This window comes from Parasteatoda tepidariorum, chromosome 1, assembly GCF_982258835.1.
Source record: "Parasteatoda tepidariorum strain Cologne lab strain chromosome 1, Ptep-v5.0, whole genome shotgun sequence".
In the NCBI taxonomy this organism is placed as follows: Eukaryota; Metazoa; Arthropoda; class Arachnida; order Araneae; family Theridiidae; genus Parasteatoda; species Parasteatoda tepidariorum.
The window spans coordinates 57947788-57967595 of record NC_141755.1 but is presented as its reverse complement, the minus strand read 5'-3'; the positions used below and the strand labels follow the sequence as shown (position 1 = coordinate 57967595).

Sequence of the window (19808 nt, the reverse complement as noted above, 5' to 3'; positions counted from 1 at the left end):
TAATATTAATTAACAAGCATTATAAATACTATAGATACCAATCAGATAATTCAAAACAAAGTTAAAATTCCTTTAATGAACTTTTAGTACATAATATGAAGTACAATTCATTGACAAATACAGGGAAATGATAAGAGATGGCATTTGAAGAAAAAAAATGAAGAGTTTCATGATCACAGCTTTAAGTCTCTGAACTGTTTTTGTTCTGATTCAGTCTTCACTACTACTTTCACCACTTTCCTCCTGCACACTCTCGCTTCCACTACCTGAGTCAGAGTCAAGAGTGATGACATCAAGTTCTTGTTCTGTAGAAGCTTCAACTTCCATACTTTCTTCTTCAGGTTCTTCTTCTTTAGCAGTAGATGCTCTTTTATTCTCTTTCTTTTGCTTTTTTGTTTCCATTGTATTTTTATAAGCTAAAACAAAGAGTGGAAATTATTTGAAAAATCACTTTTCGTGCTTAGTTTAATAACATATTGTTAAAACTATAATTTACTTCCATTATGTACATATGATCTAAATTGCAAATGATCTCTTGCCACTGGTAAATGAAAGTGACTAGTCATCCCGTTTCTCCATTAAATGAAAAAAATATACTACAAGTTTTATTTTTTAAAATTAAATAAATAACCTATAATTAAACAAGAGTTTGAGTTCAGAATCACGAGCTTTGAAGCTATTTACCAATTCATCAAATGTTTTCAATTGTATATAATAATTTGGTAATTTGTAAATAAAAACTCGGTACTTTATGAATAAAATTATTAATTAAAAATACATATGTTTATTTTATAAGTTAAAATTAGCTAATAATTCTCTGTTTATGTAAAAATTAAACCTATATTAAACAGTTGCTTTGACAATTCATACTTAACAGTATATGATTATTAAAATTAGTATGTTATTAATTTGTAATTGTGAATATATGTGATTTTTAAATGTGCTTACGCTTAGTTTATGATCTGCTAATTTGATTGCAATTCTAAAATTTCGTTATAATTTTAACTGTTATTAACATAATGTACACATTTAGTGGGCTCTGTCCCCCACTCCAAAGATTACTGCACAGTTTATATAACCAGGTTAACGAAAGAAACTCGTTACCAAGTTGCTCCTGTTTAAAATCTATTCCAGTATTTAGGCAATATAAATAATTGCAAAAACAACATTAAAACAGAAACATTTCTTTTTTCTAAATGTGAGTATCACAAAAACTACATATTTTTGTTATGGCACCTACATTATAATTTTTTTTAGAACTTTTAATTAACAAAAATTTTCAATAAAATATTTTAGCTACTAAATATGTAAACTGAAAAATATGATCACCATGATTTATTATCATTATTTTTTCTATTCGTCTTTTTTAGTTGCAATAACGTTAAATATTTTTCAATAAAAGGGCTATGTTTTACCTCTGTGCTCTATATTATATGATTGTATGACACCAAATTTGTATGAATTTTTTTACTCTTAATTTTTCAAATAAAAAGACAGGTAAAGAGATAATGTTTTCAAGCAGCATTGCATAAGGAAGAAATCCTTATGATGTTTAATATAAACTAAACTCAGTTGCGCGACAGTCCATTGAGGGCCATGGCATACTATACCCACCAGAGTTCTCTTGACCTTTGGGCTCTGAGGTGCAAGAGCAGATGTTCTGGTAGGGTAGTCAGCCCAAAGCGGAACCTCCAGTATTTAGCTCCCAAGTATGCCTTATTGAATAAGGCTCTTCCAAAAAATTTTCAATGAATTAACTACGTTTACAATAAATGTTAGAAGCACAAATAAACCACTATTAGATATAATAAACTTTAAAAGAAAAATTCCAGGCAATTGTTATGATCGAATCGTTAGCTTTTCCTCAGCATGACATTAGAATTAGTTTACAGAATTTAAAATTACTTTTTTTTAACTAAATAAATAAGAATACCAATATTGTTTCCTGTGAAAGCAGCACAAATTGACATTTTTTCTAAAATTGTAAATACATACTGCTATTTAAACATTTTTTTAAACGAAAGTTAACAGAACCAAAAATATGTGTTAAATTATGTTAGTTTAATGTTACTATAATTTAAAAGTATCATAAAGGCATAGAATTACTTTTCAATTTTTTTATTGGTACAAACATTAGTGTCTTCCTATTCATTTGCATATAATTTATATAAAATATGTCATGGATATGATATCATCATTTCCTTCAAATACATAGAGTCTGTTCTGAAAAATATTTCAGCGCATAAAAGTTTTCAGTTTATAAAATGATCATTTAGTCATACTCATTTACATGAAAAATAGAAAGAAACTACAATTGTTTTTATTTTTTAAGGAATGTTTTAAATTTATTTTTCTTTCAGTTGTTGCTTTTCAGATTTCATTCATTTAAAATGACGGCTTAAATATATAACGTAATTATATAGGTTGCAATTATAAACTCTTTATAGAAATCATCCAAATATTTAATAATATCTTTTAAATAAAGAGTTTCTTTCAGGCTCATAGGATCTTATTTCTATTAAAATGTTTTTTGTTTTCTTTATAAAAGAAACTCGTCATCCCTAAGTGAGAGATTTTGTAACTAACACCTATGGATAATTTTTGGAATATTAATAATTTTCAAGTTTCACTGTTGATTAGTTAAACTCTTTTGATAGGTTCCAGTTGCACATTGCAATTAAAGCTTATAAAAATTGATCATTTTTCTTTAATTTTCTATAGCAACTTAAAGACTTACGATCGACATATTATAGGTTTTTATATTTTTTTTAAGATTCATAAATGTGAAATTAAAACTACTGCGAATTGTCTAAATTTAAGTTTCTTTGTAAACACAAAATTATTGTTTCTGATTTAATCAATATTATTATTAAATTGCAATAGTTATCAATAATAAAAAAACTAAACCATGGTAATAGATCAATGTAGAAAAAAAGGAGAATAAATTTATAAGCCACACAAAGCTATTAAAAGGCACAATGATCACATCAATACAAAACAAAACCATTGATTTAACTCGACAGTAAAGAAATGTTGTAGCTCCTAATGGGATGGTAAATCAAGGAAGACTAAAAGGTGCCATCTTAGGACTAACACATTTTGAAACAGCTATACGTTGAATAAAGATATTTTCATTTATTTCACATTCATAAACCATAAAATGAGCATAAAAGACTACAGTTTATCAATTGTACAATTTAAGCAAGATAAAAAAAAAATATTAAGAGAAATGTTTAAAGTTGAGAATTAATATAATGTAAATATTACAGATAACTAATTTTATGTTTTCTTAATTATTATCTGTATTACAATATAATTTCAAAAAAATCAAAAGATAAGTTTTTTTTAATTTATTTTTATCATAATCTTTCTTATATCTAAACATATGCTTCTGTATACGTTTTATGCTTCTAAACTTATAACAAAACCGTTAATTTACCTGTAAGAGCATTGTGCAAAGGATGATTTAAGAATTCTAATTTCATATCTTTTAAGGCATCAAAGACATCTCTGCCTAGAATACGTTTTCTATTGGCAGCATGTGAAAAATTGTTTGCACTAAAACAAAATATTATTAATTATTAAAGAATAATAATTAAATAATTAATGCCTCTGCATTCAATGATACAGAGATAACAGATGTGTGTCATATCTTTATCATTGAAAAATAAATTTGCAAGGTGAAAATATTTAATATTCTTACAAAATTACTTAATTAATTTTTAAAAAGAAAATTCCAAAGTATTTCTTGCGACATTAGTGCCACTCAAAATATTTCAAAACTTTATAATTAAATGAAGGGTAACCTTAATCTTAATTGACTATACAAAAAATAAAAACTATTGGCTTTTGAAAATGTAAAACGTTCAAGATTTCTTAAGTCATTTATATCTTAGATAACTTTTACATTTATTTTTCAATGATACCGAGATAACATACGTCTGTTTAAAATAATCTTATAATTTGTGTCTAAACATAAAATATATAGAGCAATAGATGATGTTGATGCAGTAGAAAAAAAATTAATACAAAAATACTTCAAAATAAAACTCAAGGAAGTTGTCATCAGTAAAGTGAACTTATATTGAACACTTAATGAAAAAAATTAAATCAATATGGAACAGTTGTAAAAAATTTATGTACGTAAATATTGCTAATACCTTACGTTACCCAGCTCAACTAGAACTAATTTAAAAAAATAAATAAATACTAATTTTTAAAAAAACTACCTTTTCATTTGACCATATTCAAAATGTTAATCTGTAATAAATTACTGCAAATAATGCTGACAGATCATGGCTATTTTATATATTTTTGGCAAGCTATTTTTCAGATAGCAATGCCTCTAAATATAGTAAAAAGTAAGTACTAAGTGTCATAGTCTAAATGCATTAGACAAGGGATTTTAAATCTACTTTAGTCACAAATCAAAATTAATGGTCAGTTTTGAGCCCAAAGGATCTGATTAGAAACAAAAAATATCAAAATAAATTTCATTATAAATAGTTCAACAAACTGTTAGTCTTTTAAAAAATTTTAGTGCATGCAGCTTTTACTTTATAAGCTGAGTAAACTAATAGAAAAAGTATCAGTAGCCCTTCTTAGAAAAATCAGAAGCATATACAAACATACTAGCAAAAAAATATTACAACTATAATGTCTTATTCATAGACTGCTAAGTTGTTAAAGGGGTCATATTTTTGTTTAAGTTAAACTAAAGTATTAATTAAACAGGATAAAATTTTAGATAGTAAGGTTAAACTTGAGACCTTGTTTAAGTTTATAACAAAATTGAATGCTAAAATTTCTATGACAGAACAAGTCACTTAAAAAATTTTTACTTTTGTTATACAAGATGATAAATTTATTTACAGCATTAGAACTCATACCTAGATGTTGAATACAATATAAAAACACTAGCTGCTTTGGATAAGGCAACTTTAGCAACATCTGTAACTTGAACACCTTCAGGAATCTAAAAATTAATTACAAAACATAATACATAAAAAAGCTTTACAATATTATTTTAATAATTTATATTATATATTATTAGAGTTTTCAATTTATTAATCTTTTAAAAATTAAAATATTGGATAATACATGCAATAAGAAAAAAGTAAGAAATAATAGGATAGTAAAAAATTGTGATAAAAGTTTGTTATAATAATGACAATTCACAGTATCAAAAAGAATAGACGTCATAGCAAGATAAATACAAATTTAATATTAAAAATGTAATAATTCCCGGGAAAATTTTTTCTCAAAGCTTCCTCTTCAATTGTATTTATGTTATTCAGAATCATAAACAATGGCACTGTATGAAGTTCATATTTTCTTGTTATATAATTTTTTTAAGAAGTATGTTTCCGTTTTTAATTAATATTTGAAGTTTTCTTTTAAATGCTAGAGTTTTTATTTTCTTTACATGGTACTGTATTCTAGTCCTCCCAATAAACTTTAGCATTAAAACTCAAACAAGTTAGCATCAATAAATTTCTAAATCATAACAAATTTTTATAAGAATACAAGTAAAAAATAAAATGAAGCGCAACAGCTTTTGACATTATAGGTAATACTAAGTGAAAATTTCAATAGTAGGCTGTCAAAAAGGAAGCATTGCAGATACGTCGTCAGTATAGATATGCGATACTTTTGCAATGTACAGCAGGAACCTTAAAAACAGTAGAAGAACTTTTCTTCATAAGGAAGAAGATAACTTGGTTGGTAGTCAATTACGTATATTTACTTTATAAACATAAGAGGATAAAATTTTAATAAGGATCTAAGGAAAAATCATGATAATTTTTTATTTCTTTGTATTGATACAAGAAATAAAAAAATTGTTCTTCCATTTTGCCTTTTTCTAGACGTCATTGCTCACGCACGCCTTTCCATGAAAAAAAATGTCGCAGCCGTTTCTGAATAAGTTTGTTAATTTTGTCAAATTGTTAAATCCTGCAATTTACTACAACTAAATTTAACAAAGTGCTTACCCTAATCCTTCTTATATTAGAAACTTAGAAATGCACTGAGCCAAAATTTTCACCTCAGCACAATTTTACATTGAATATATTTGATAGTTATTTTGCATAGATGGCACATGATCAATTTGATTAAAGTGTTATGATCAGGTGATTTCCGAGTCCTAATGTATGGTTTCATGGGTGAATATTGTACAATGCTCAGTAGCAAAATGTATCAACACTAAACCATTATCATTTGATCCCTCACAAGCCTAAATTTTCCAATAGTAAGTCTGGATGAATTTTCTCTTCCAACTTTAAGCATTCATGTCACCCAATAAAACAATTTTTATATCATTATTAAGGTAAGAAGCCAGTAAATCACTTAAATCCTAAAAGAACTGATTTTGTGGGGCATTAAAGGAAACAACATAAGCCTTTTTGTACTCTAATATGAATAGAGTTTTCATTCACCTCATAGGTAGTCATTTCCCCTACACTTCACCTCATAGGTTGTTCTAAGAAACTGATATAACTCAATTGCATTTCTGAAGGTGAAGACGTTTGGAGTTTATTAAATTTGGAGTTTGGGTTTATTTTATTTGGAGTTAAAAAATTTTCTCAAATACTTTGGTATACTTTTTTGATGGATGCTTACAAAGTAATTGAAACTGTTTGTTCTTTTGTAATGGAAAATGAAAAATGATTTTTAGATACAGTTGATATGTTAAGACTTTTGGAAAGTATAAGTAAATAAGAAACCAAAACAGTCAGCTATTACAGATTATTTTGTTATTAATCCTCTCTAATTTGCGAAACAAATCAGTGTACTCCTGTTAGTTACTTTACAGTTATTTTTTTATTTACTCCTGCAGAAAAAAATAGAGCATCGAAAGTAAGTACACTTTTTGAATTTTGTCCAAACTATAATATTTTTCTCTTCCTATATAACTTTATTTTATTTTTTAAATGCTAGTATTTTTTTATGAGATGCATAAAAGATATTAATTTAATATGATGTGCAAAATGAAAACATCAATCAAAACAATATGTAACTGATATAGATAATATAAAATGTTTGAATATTGTATCATTTTCATCATAAAAATTTCTGAACTGATAACATAGTTACTTTAGAATTTTCTGTCCCCCTTAGAGTAAACATTAACGAGGATCGACTGTATTATTAATTTAAAGTTACAGAAGGGCTTTGTGTTCATAAAAAAAATCCTATAAGACATCATGTAACTTTTTTAAAGGTTTTACAATAATCTACAATTTAAAAAATAAAAACAGCATATATAATAAAAATAATACACAGATAAAAATAAACTTACAGCCTCTTTTACTATTTTCGATATAGCTGATAAAGGTAGGTTAAAATCTTCTGCCTTTTGTGCCATAACAAAACTGTAAATTAAATAAAGAAATTAATTAAAGGTTTCACTCAAACTTAATTATAAAAATCAAAAAAAATTATAGAAATTATTAAAGCAAGTATAGAGACATTTATCAAAACAAGTTTTAATAATTCTCCAGATGCAAAATAATCTGGTTTGTTTTATAGTGAATCAACACCTAAAATGTTACTAGATATGTAATCAAATCTTTTCGCATGTTAAGATCCAATTTATATTGATAAGAAATTCATATGCCATTGATTTATATAAAATATATTAAACGACTTAACATGATTCATCAGTAAGATTTGAAAAACATAAGAGAGAGCAATTTAATTTTGGTCCTTACACTATCAATAAATTACACTATCTAAAAAGTATCAATAACACACATAAAAAATCATAATATGACTCTCAAACACAATAAATATTTAATTTTATTACAACTCTGATAAATGTGAAACATTAATATGGGCAGTACATGTAAATTTAATTTTCTTTCTGATGATCTGTTTGGAAATTAATTTGGGCCACACATCTAATAAAGAAATCTTCGCAAATGTAGGTGGAAAAAAGTAGTGGCCATCCAGGGAATATTTTCGTATTAGTTTGTGCCAAAAACCTTCGCTAATGCATCAAAGGGATTTTTTAAGTTGCAATTATTTTTATAAAAAAATGTTGCGATTTGTTTGCTGGCTGATATGAATCTTTTTTGTTTCTTGTGTTCAATTTCCCGGTCAAAAACATTTTTGTTCAGGTATTAATACGGAAATTTATCCGGAATCGAACATATAGGCTGCTTAAAAATATATAACAGAGGGTAATATTTAATTTTAATGATACAGCTTGAATTTGAAAATAAATAAATTACAACTAAATATAATAAAACGAAATTCTATATTATTCAGTCAATCAACAGTACCACAACTCATACAAAAATTTAAAACGAAGACCATTATTTCAGCTCACAAAATACGGCTTATGATTCAATTATCAATAACAGCATTTATTATTCGAGTTACATTACTTAAAAATCAAACAGTGAAAAATACAAACACTAGAGAACTCTTGCACAAAATGCGGCAAATAGATAAATTGTTGTTTTTTAATGAATTGTTTTGAATACTTTTAGTACGCTCTTAGCTACCTATTTCTGTTATTGTAAAATCTGCTTAAAAAAAACTAAGAATTAATTACTTTTTTTTTATTTATTGCATCCGCTGGTGGCAACAATCTTTTACATTTTTCAAGAAGAGAAGAGTGGTGAAAAGAAGAGTTATTTATTATTTGGTTTGTCAATTTCTTAAATTACTTCGATTTAGCTTTATTATTTGTAATTTCTCAAATTATTTTTTAATGTTTTCCCTGTTCATATCTAATTCATTTAATTGTTCATGTAACCTTACTTTTTTTTATTTTTTATAGCTCACTCACTCTTTGCATTGTAAGCTACGAGATAGCAGGGATTTCCATTTTTGAATACTGTTTTCCTTTAAACAGGTAAATATAAACTTATCTTAATATTTTTTTAAAAACTAGTTCATGTGAAAGTTATGTTTCAGACTAACAGATTTATTGTTTCGACTTGCAACTCTTAAGTTTGTTAACTGGTAAGTTCATAACAAAAGCTTATGCAAATGCACCAATTTCGACGAATCGTTTCTCAATTACAAATAAAACTAATACACTAAAGATAAGAACTTATTTTAGTTCGTAAAAAATTTTAGAACTTAACTAAGTCAACTTAAAGTTCACTTAGTTAACAGTTAAGAAAAATCATAGATACCTAAAAATCCTTCAAATATAAGATGTACTTTTGTACATATTATATACCTCTCTATGCCTATTTCCGGAAATTGAGCTCAATATACTTAATGTTTATAATGAGTTATAATTTGTTAATTTAATTGTTAAGTTCGTGAAATGAAAGTTAGGTAGAAGAGAGATCAATAAACGAGATGATGGTTATAATTTCTTAACTTATCTTCACTTAATTTTCCACATTTTAGTGGGGGAACAAATAATAAATCATTGTAATTTCATATTATTATATGTAGGGATATTTAAGATCAATTTATATTTTACATAAATTGTGCTAAATTAGTTTCATTAACTATTTTTTTGCTGCAATTGGTAATATTTAATGTTTTATATTAGCAAAAATTGATTCCCCGGGGAGTGAAGAAATGAGTTCATCTGAGGAAGTGTCATGGATCTCCTGGTTCTGTGGTTTGAGAGGAAATGAATTTTTTTGTGAGGTATGTGTGTTCGATTTTGTGATGGAGTTCATTAATAATAAATTAATGCCTAGTGTATAAATATTTAAATAATTATTTTTTGTCTTATAATTAAGGTTGATGAAGATTATATTCAAGACAAGTTCAATCTCACTGGACTCAGTGAACAAGTTCCTCATTATCGTCAATCATTAGACATGATTTTAGATCTAGAACCTGGTAAGAACAAGTCGAAAGTTAAGTTTACTGAAACGCTAATGAATAATTTTACTATGAACCTGTTCTGAAAAGAAAACTTGCCACCAACTAAGCGTAAGAAATGCAAAGTTTTTTCAAGGTCACCAGGAAACAAAACCAATTTTTTAATTTTCTTAAAATATTTTAAGAATAAAAAGGCATTTTTGTGATAAAATTCTATTTTGGAGAAGTGAGGGTGAAGTGATTGACAGTCCGTGATCGACACATTAGAAATTTTACAGAATTTCAAACAAATTCTAAGATAGAATTATACTTTAATGTTAATGCTAAGTAATAGTAATTATAACAATTATGATTATTTATAAAATATTTTTCTTTCAGAATTGCAGAGATGCCAACTTACTCCGCTTTGTAAAATAGTATTTTCTAGTGGTAGCGAAATTTAAGTTACTTTTAGTTTAGTATTTTTCATTTTAAGTAATTTTCACACCACTAAATATCAGAAATTGTAAGTATCATCTGAAATGCAACGTTAAAGCATCCATCTGCTGGTTACTCTATTAAAATGTAGGCTTAACTCTCTTTAACGAATTTTACTACATAATTTGCTACCACTTTATTAAAACTATTCCAGAAAGCAGAGCAGTTGGCATCCCTGGAATTGTCTGAAGTTTTTTTCTACCAGCTTTCGATGATACTCTACTACTTGGAAAACCAGTCAGCTTTGCTCTTTATCAAGAGTTGGTTTTCATTTAAAATCAAAACCTAATATCGCAGTCATTTAGTACTCAAGCGTGTAATATAAATAGTTTATTTTTTAATTCACGTTCCATCATAGAGTGGTATTTAATTTGACAAAAGTCACAATATGATGAAATCGTACTTATTTCTTACACTTGTCTTCTTAAGCTGGTATTCAACTACCTAAGGAAAAGAGATGTACTAGTTTATTAATTTAAGGTCAATTTTAGTTAAATATTAAATAATGAACAAGATAGCCGAAAGCACAGCAGCAAATACCACACCTGATGTTTTCAGTTTTAAATTAAAGAGCCTCATCTTTTTATCATATATCACATTCAAATAATATTAAGTTGCTCAAAAAGAGATTAAATCACATTCTACCTTGCCTGTACCCAGTGTTCTTAATAATTTTTTGAGGGGGGCTCCCTGCCTTCCCTTTGATTCCAATAAATGTGCTCTTTTTGTAAAAATGAGCCGCCACCCATTAAAAACTCTATCTTTTTATTTTAAAAAAAAAATTAATCATTGTTTAAATAATAGTTATGTATTGGAAAAATTATCTGTATTTATAGGTAAAATTCTGATTACTATTAAAACATTTACTTCATTAGGATTATTCTCACCAACTGGTTTAATTTTTTTGTGGGAAGGGAGGATATTAATAAATTGTTTGAGTGATTTTGAAACTAATTTCTTTCTTTAAAAAAAAGTGCACCTTTAAAAGTTAATTTTCTCATAATTTTTATTTTAAATTATTGAAAAAATCTTTTAAGCTGATTGTCAATTAATAATTTTTTGTTACTTTACTTTTTTTTGGAAAAGCAATATTGCACATAGATTGCCTTTTAGCATGCCTTTAACTATTTTCATAAGCTACAAATTTTTCTTTTCTTTGATAATGAGAGAGAATTACTTTTTGAAATATACTATTAAGATAGTATGAGAGGGTATTTTAAAAATTGTTGAGGATAAAATTCGGTTATTACATAATGTTACAAGTTTTGATAAATATTTAAGTGAGTGCCCATTCAAAGCTCAGAGTCCCCTTTTCATGAAATGCCTTGTCATTTTTTATTCCAAGGGAGAACTCTGCAATACCAAAGTACTTATGCATAAGTATTATTTCAAAACTGAAATAATTTTAAAATAGGTGCATTGAACAGTGGTTTAAGGTCACAAGATCTCTTTACTAATGTACTTATTTCTAGTATTTGCCGGACTTATTTGATATGTAGTCCTCCCATCCAAAAGTAATTGTGTATTGATTTTAAAATTGAGGCATGTTATGGTTAAGTGCTCAATAATGTTCAGCACAACAGAATCGAAAATACTATCCAATGGGTTCCACAGGTGCTCACAGATTGGTGCTTTCAAGTTGCATTTTAATTTTAAATGCTTTATTTTCTTTATTTAGATAATCATGTTTCACATTCAAATAATATTTACTTCCATTAGCATCATAACAGAATACAATCTTTTTCTTGATACTTAAGTACTTAAACATAAATGATGTTATAAGATTGTAATAATTATGTAGTGAATGCAGTGACTGATCATTTAAGATTGCGTGATTCTTAAAAGAGTTATTTCTTGCACTTGTCAGTATCCATTAATATTCAGCCACCATTCCTCCACGCCAAAGAAAAGAGAGAGAAAAAAATCGTGTTCTAGTTTTAAAATTTAGTTACACTGAATAATTTATCTTTGACAGAACTTGTGATTTTTTTTTTTTTAATTTTTCATTTAATTTTTTTTTTTTTTTTTTTTTTTTGCTCCAAAGGAAAATTTAATTTTACAAATTCTTGGTAATCCCATTGATTTAATTTTGCATATAGATGATGAACTGGAAGAAAATCCCAACCAGAGTGATTTAATTGAACAAGCTGCTGAAATGTTGTATGGCTTAATACATGCTCGGTATATTTTGACCAACCGTGGAATAGCTCTAATGGTAAATATGATTTATAGACATTTTTAAATGTCTTTTATGTGATTTTTTCATGATTCATTTTTTTATGTGAATTTATAGTGATTCTCAATTTTCAAAGAAAGAACATTTTTCAATGCACGAATAATTTGTTATTTTATTTATACAATAAAACTTAATCTCGTACATAGTTGTAAATAATAATTTACGGCTATAAAGAAGCATTTTAATTTACCTGTCTATTATTTCTCCATCTTTAAATTCTCAATATTTTAGATTAAATTTTTCTTTATACTTTGGTTGGCAGCCAATTGCAGATCTTAAATAAAAAGGAAAAGAAACTTGCTCTGTCAATTATTGGATGCCTGTTTTTTAAGATGGAGTTGCAGCTTGGGTTACGATATATATAAATTAGTTATACATTCACAAATAAATTTTCTATTCAAAGGTTTTAGCTCCAGAAAATTAGAAATTCATGAAACCAAAATTATTGACAACAATGATTTTCAATTGAAAGTGTAATTCATAGAAACTTGCAGCTTTTTATGAATTCTAAACTTTTACTTAATCATTATCTAAACACTGAAATTGTCTGGATAACTTTTATCTTTGTTTTGAAAATAGGATCAGCAACTAACTACTCAAAGAGTTGGTATTGTTCTCACAATTATAGTTTGTTGCTACTTGTGAAGAAAAAGTGTTCATTTTCTTTTACTTGTAATACTTTTGTTTAACCTAGACCCTTTCTTTCTATAGAAACAAGCCATTCATCCAGTTTCTTTGATACACTGGTATTTTAAGTCAGTACTAATTTATTTCTCTAACTATTAAAATTAAATTTTTTGTGTGGTGTTAAAGCAAATTAGACAATTTCCAGTTTGATGAAATTTGGATTGATATAGTTTTACTATAAATGAAAAAGTTTTTCTAACATCCCAGTCAATTTTTTATTTAGAAAAATAGTGTCAGATACATTTTCTTTTTCTTTCAGAAAATTCTTGTTACTTGATCTTTCCTGGTTAATTATATTTTAAACAGTCCAGCTCTTAGTGATATTAAAATAAATTAACTAATTTTGTATTCATACCTGGTAGATTTGTGTGTATATATGTAATCAAACTTCCATTTCAGATTGAGAAGCATCAAAATGGAGATTTTGGTACTTGCCCAAGAGTTTATTGTGAGAATCAGCCTATGCTTCCAATTGGTAATTTTTTATTAACTCTGTTTATTTCCTATCTTCAATAATAATATTTGTTATGCAGGACTCATGTGAGCATGGTGACATTGCAACGCATTTGTTGCTTGTAATATTTGCAAAAATATTACGGGACAGGAAATATTAAAGAATTCTCTGAGTGTTTTTTTATGACTGGTAATCTACAATATTAGTTTTTGAAGAAAGTTGATAATTGAAAATGTTGCTGAAGTGCTGCACTAACTTTAAAAAATAATAAATATTTCGCAAATTATTATTTAAATATTAACTCTGTTTTATGTTGCACGTTTACATTTAAAAAATTTGATTTTTTTTCAGGAATTTTATGTAAGAAAATTATAGTTTATTTATTTTATGGTTTTTTTAAGGATTATCTGATGTACCAGGAGAATCTATGGTGAAACTATACTGTCCAAAATGCACTGATGTTTACAATCCTAAATCTTCACGTCATAATCAAACGGATGGTGCTTATTTTGGGACAGGATTTCCTCATATGCTGTACATGGTTCATCCAGACTACAGGCCTAAAAGACCTACAAATCAGTTTGTTCCAAGGTGATAAAAAAAAAATTAACTATAGATCTTTAAGTATCCTTGTTTATTCTTTATCACTTTTTGGTAACAATTTCATTCAAATAAGTTGTTACCTAATTTAAAAGATTTGATGCTTATTTAAGCTTGCAACTTAAATACGCAAAATTTTTAAAAATTCTTAAATTTTTGTTAACTAAAAAGTTTTTTTGATGTTTAAACCTTAATCTAGGATATAAGATCTTAGTGCTAATATTTTGGACTTTTCTACTGTTTTCTGCACATATTAAAACTTTTATCAATGTTTACCAAAAAAAAAAAAATTAACAACCTGTTAAATTGTTTGCTTGAGCACATAATTTTCTGCATTTCAGACAAAATAAATCTTTTTACTCAAGAAATACTTAACTATCTGGTTTATACAAGATCTAAAACTACTTAGTTGATGTTCATTACTTCTTCAGTTTCAAGTTACTGCAAGAGTAAATTTGCAATTCTAAAATTAATGACAGTAATGTGTCACAATAAATGATAACAATAACATAATTAATAGTTTAATTAATTAATATGTATTAATAATTGAACTTATTTCTTTATTTATACATTCACTAATTTATTTTATTCTAGATTGTATGGTTTTAAAATTCATCCTTTGGCATATCAAATTCAGCAGCAAGCTAGTGCAAACTTTAAAGCTCCTGTTCGGGCAATTCCCTTCAATAACAACAAGCGATAGATTTTGGGAAGATTGGATTGTGTCAAGAACTTTATTTAATGCATTTGGTATATATGTAAACAAGAGATTTGATGAATCTGATTTCTGTTTAATATAGCTGAATGTAAAATTTGTTTTAGTAGGTTTTATTAAATAATTTCTTCTAAGAGTGTATGTTATAATTTTTCTTTGTGTTGCCTTGTTTTTTTCTTGTTTCCACTTCATCTTCACCTATGAATAAACTATGTATATAGGTAATATTTTTATTCAAAACATTATTTACTTGAATAATTAGATTCCAAATGTAAAAATTTTTACTCAGAAAAATTTTATCTATTTCTCAGTTAACAATTACCGTCCCCTCTACGAGCTAACTACTAACGATGGGCTAGTTTTGCTTATATATTGTGTAGAACTTGGAATATTTCTCATTTGAAATGAAAAATATACAGCGGTGATATATTTTTATTTGATGTTTTACTTTTTCGAATTATATCAAATATGATCACATTTTATCAAATATTAAAATATTTTATCTATCATTATCAAAAGTAGTAGTTTCTTTTACATTACTGTGGAAAATATTTTTTTTTTTAATATTATTATTACTGGCGGGGTTCCAATTACATTAATATCAACTAAAACTTTTCCCATTGAATAATGAAGATCAAGATCAGGTGCCTGCAGTTTGAAATTTTATGTGCTTGTGGTTTGACTGAAATTATTTTAAATTTATAAAAAGTATAAAATATGTATAATAATGCAGTTTTCACAAGTTAAAGATACATACTATATTAAAAAGAAAGTTGACCTGAAAATATCCACTCACCAAGTAGTGAATCAACAAAAGAAAGTGGTGACTTAAATAAAAAAAAACTGGTCACTTTTCTCCATGTTTTTTCTTAATATTCCATGTATATATAATCGTTTAACAATAAAAGTTCATCAATGTAGTCTCTAAAAAAAGCAGAATTTTCATTAAAACATCCAATGGCTATTAAATGAAAAGGACTTGTTATCGGTCAACTGGCTCATTAAGTTTGAGGAAAAAGTGGCTATTAAGTCATTAGAGTAATCTTAATTTTACAGTCTAGAAGAAAGTATTATGAAATAACCACTTTGTTTATAATTTTCCATCATATATTTTATAAATTGTATATTAATTAAACAAAGCTTAAACTACTTTAATTGTGATCAGATATTGGTAATTTGGACTTCTCAAAGTAACTTGTTATGCCGTTCATTAATTTATTTTGGAGAGTCAAAAGTTTTGCCTTTATGTTCCTATTGTCAGTTTTACTACCTAAATTTTTTATTGTTAATACGATAGTTTTATTCTTATGCAGCAATTTTATCTAGTTTAGGTGAAACTTTGTATTGTTAGCATTCCATTATTCCAAGTTAACTTGACTATTTGATAAATCTGCACACTTTTTTCAAATGCTGTGTTTTTTCAATGAACCTTGACTAGAAAGAGTAGTAGTTGCTTTTATATTCTTCAATTTCATTAAGAAAAATAATTTGTACTAGTTTTTATACTAGTAGATATGAAATTTGTATTACAAAATTTCATATCACTTCTTTGTGTGTTCAGTTGAACCCCTCTATAGTGAACTGTCTGCAGACCCAACAATAAGTGTATTATACAGGATGGCTCACTATATCTGAAAATTATATTTTAGCATTACACTGTTGTTGGTAATAGTTCCATAGCGCATTATTCACTTATAAATTATTAACTGCTCAAATAATGGATAAATCCAATGTTAAATAGAAAAATAATTTTTTAAATTCTATGAAAAAAATCAGTTATTTTAAATTTGCTACAATTCAATTATAAGTTGAGTTCTCCAATTTTCATATCAACTGTTAGTAAAGCATCCACTATCTACTGAAGAAAAAAAAAAGGCATTCGGATATCTAATGTGATGGCATTTAGAAGTTGACGAAATTTCAAATTTTTTGTAAACCTGAGGGGGAGGGGTAAAAAGATTATTATGCTGATAAACAACTTGTTCACCATAGTTTAAAAGCATATGCATAGTAAGATATGATATAATTATGAGAAATGCTATCACAACTCGTACCAATTTAAAGTTCAAAAAAAGAAAAAATATGCTGTCAACCTTAAACTAACTACCAATTTCTTAGATGGCCACTATAAATGTAATAAATAGCATTAGTTTAAGAGAAGTTGAGAAAGAGCCACTTAAGAAATATCACTATATCCCAGATTTATTGTAGCTAGGTTTGACTGTATTATGAGAAATCATTACAATAATAAATTAAGGTTGGGCAAAATAGTCAAATGCCATATATTTTCTAGGACAAGGAATTTATTAATCTTCCTAACTTTCAGGGAAAATACAAAAGTTGTTTTTAAGATTTATAAAGTATTTTTACTTTAAGAAATACATTTTTTGTTCTAATAAATAGTTCTTATAACCCTTTATTATAATTTATTTTGTGCAAAATATATAAGGTTGTGGATTTGTTTACTTTTTGCATTCTTCTTAATTATTATTCTTTACCTGATTAAATGCAGTTTCTTATTACTTTAATTAATTTGTTATTGAAATTTCTAGTATTGTTAAAAAGTTTTATTTAGCAATTAATTTTGAATCAATTTGAATTTGAAAAATAAAAAATGGTAAGAGTGTAGAATGCTACATTTTTTTTATCAGTAATTTATAACATTTTTGAAAATATTTATTACAGGATTCTTTTTTTATTATAATTGTCTCCTTTGCAATTATTTTTACCAACTTATTCCCTCTTAATTTTATAATAATGTTTCCAATTACTGTAGAGTCTCGATTGTATCTGCTCTGTCATCAAAAGTTTGAAAAACTTTTGTTAATTGATAAATTAACTGCTAAACAAAATAGTCTATGTACTTGTTTTTCAAGTGCATTATTTTCATTTGGTTTACTCTTTTCATTCCCACCTTCTCATTTTTGCTGCAGTCTTAAATTTGGGATGACGTGATTTTGTAGCGTCATTTAGTTTAATTTTAAAAAAATCTGCCATTGTGAAGTACCTTGGATTCTATCTCTGCTGGTGTCTTAAGGCCACTCCACTTCAAAATCATAGGTATCAGCTTTTTATGGAAATAAAGACAATGTAGTCCATGGTTACAAAATTTTGTCTTAACCTTCATGATCTCCTTAGGGTTTTGACTCCTCTGACCTCAATTGGATTTTGCTGAAGTACTTCAATGTTAAAAGAGAGAACTTGCACAAAAAGGTAGGTAGGAGGTGCGTTAGTAGGGTAGGGGAATTTTTATGCATTATTTTTAAAAAACTATTCAGCTACTCTAAGTTAAAAGAAGCTGGCTGTAACTGAAATAATACTACACGTTTTTCTATTTACTTAGACTGATGTTATTGTTTCTTAGGACTGTCTGCTGATATGGTAACAAGCGAGAGCACATTTCTAATGGGGGTGAAATGGAGGAAAGAATGTGTCGATTGGTTTACTCACGACGACCTACGCTAAGATTAAGACAAAACTATTCAGCCCATATCCCTATTCGAAGTTACTTTTCCTCGTAACGATAGCACCCACCACGACGGGTGTCTGGAGTTCTCCTGAAAGTCGCACTATAGTATGGTTTGAATTCCAAATTAAATTCATGTGCAGTTTGTTCTAGTTTTTACAACAGTGATATTTACAAATTTTGTTAAATTTCAACCAAATTCAAATTTTGTAAAAATTGAAGAAACTTGAGTTTAACTCTTCTAGTAGAAAAAAAAATTCCTTATCTTAAGGTTTATTATCTTTCAATATTGTTATTTAAAATGCAAGAAAATACGCGAAAGTTTAATTAATATTGCTCAACAAATAAAAAGGGATGTTTCCCAGACCGTCGCCAATAGCCCATTGTGCAGCTCTAGTGCGACGTAAATGAACTGCAACAAATATAAATTATAAGATACAATAAGCGTATATAAGAATGTCGTATTTGTTCCCGTTCATTATAAAGTTCAATTTTAATTTCGTTCCTTGCCTTTCTTGTATCTTCTTTCTTTCCTCCATGTAGATTTTTTCCTTCTTAAAAGTGGCATAATTGAAATTGCCTCATAAATGCAAATGTATTGCATAATGTACTCAATACTACTTTATGCAATAAAGTTAACTCGATTAAACTGTGTTCTAGGTATGAGCTGTTAGTGACGTAAAAACAAAAGTTAAAAGAAACAAGATAAACGGAACTTAAAAATTAAGGATCCAGTGGCTCAAAAAGTAATGATTACAGCCGAAATTCCCCTTTTAATTTTGGGAGTTAATATACAAGTTATTGTCTTATATGTATTACGATATTAGATGGTAATTTATATATGTTACGTCTAATATACAAGTAATTGTCTAATATCTTAATTATTACGGAACTTAAAAATTAAGGATCCAGTGGCTCAAAAAGTAATGATTACAGCCGAAATTCCCCTTTTAATTTTGGGAGTTAATATACAAGTTATTGTCTTATATGTATTACGATATTAGATGGTAATTTATATATGTTACGTCTAATATACAAGTAATTGTCTAATATCTTAATTATTAACTCAAACATAAGTTGATAAATTAACACTCTCTTGGCAAGAGAGATTCTAAATGACAATAAAATTAATAATTTTGTTATTACTTTTAATCGCATTGAAGGGGCAATTTTCAGATTATCAAAGTATGAAGAATTACAGACTATATTAGAACTAGCAAGTTAATTTGATTTGTCTCTTAAAATAAATCTAATAGAGCGAAAGTAGATTAGCGCATTGCCGTTGAAGCCGATTCTCTCATTGTTCATCCATTTACGCATATGTGAGTAGTTCGTAGATCAACTTGCTTTTAAGGACCATTCTCACTGCATA

General features: G+C 27.0%; 2 protein-coding genes across 4 annotated transcripts; one reads left to right on the top strand and one right to left on the bottom strand.

Moving 5' to 3' along the window:
- Positions 1-49: 49 nt before the first annotated feature.
- Positions 50-8537, bottom strand: LOC107441768 (DNA polymerase epsilon subunit 3). Of its 2 annotated transcripts, none has more exons than XM_043040431.3 (5): positions 8420-8537; positions 7301-7373; positions 4890-4975; positions 3440-3558; positions 50-416 (listed from the first exon to the last, which is right to left on the bottom strand). In XM_043040431.3, exons 2-5 carry the CDS (start codon positions 7364-7366, stop codon positions 211-213), a joined length of 477 nt encoding a protein of 158 aa, XP_042896365.2. In that variant the 5' UTR covers positions 7367-7373; positions 8420-8537; the 3' UTR covers positions 50-210. The 2 variants fall into 2 exon arrangements, with proteins under 2 accessions (XP_042896365.2, XP_071035846.2); XM_071179745.2 differs by lacking the exon at positions 8420-8537 and adding an exon at positions 8286-8304.
- A 32-nt stretch (positions 8538-8569) lies between these two features.
- CkIIbeta (casein kinase II subunit beta) lies at positions 8570-15106 on the top strand. 2 transcript variants are annotated; one of them, XM_016055136.3, is made up of 8 exons: positions 8570-8653; positions 8789-8863; positions 9521-9621; positions 9717-9819; positions 12378-12493; positions 13601-13676; positions 14057-14246; positions 14850-15106. In XM_016055136.3, exons 3-8 carry the CDS (start codon positions 9550-9552, stop codon positions 14956-14958), a joined length of 666 nt encoding a protein of 221 aa, XP_015910622.1. In that variant the 5' UTR covers positions 8570-8653; positions 8789-8863; positions 9521-9549; the 3' UTR covers positions 14959-15106. The 2 variants fall into 2 exon arrangements, with proteins under 2 accessions (XP_015910622.1, XP_015910623.1); XM_016055137.5 differs by having other exon boundaries at positions 8603-8696.
- The last annotated feature ends 4702 nt before the right edge of the window (positions 15107-19808 follow it).

What these genes read in the sequence shown, in the direction of transcription:
- LOC107441768 (XM_043040431.3), bottom strand. Translation starts at nt 7,366, where the DNA reads ATGGCACAAAAGGCAGAAGATTTTAACCTACCTTTATCAGCTATATCG. An exon ending in ATATTGTATTCAACATCTAG is followed by an intron (nt 3,559 to 4,889) that starts GTATGAGTTCTA and finishes ATTTTGTTTTAG; the next exon opens with TGCAAACAATTTTTCACATG. An exon ending in TTTGCACAATGCTCTTACAG is followed by an intron (nt 417 to 3,439) that starts GTAAATTAACGG and finishes TCTTTGTTTTAG; the next exon opens with CTTATAAAAATACAATGGAA.
- CkIIbeta (XM_016055136.3), top strand. Translation starts at nt 9,550, where the DNA reads ATGAGTTCATCTGAGGAAGTGTCATGGATCTCCTGGTTCTGTGGTTTG. An exon ending in GATTTTAGATCTAGAACCTG is followed by an intron (nt 9,820 to 12,377) that starts GTAAGAACAAGT and finishes TTTTGCATATAG; the next exon opens with ATGATGAACTGGAAGAAAAT. An exon ending in TCAGCCTATGCTTCCAATTG is followed by an intron (nt 13,677 to 14,056) that starts GTAATTTTTTAT and finishes GGTTTTTTTAAG; the next exon opens with GATTATCTGATGTACCAGGA.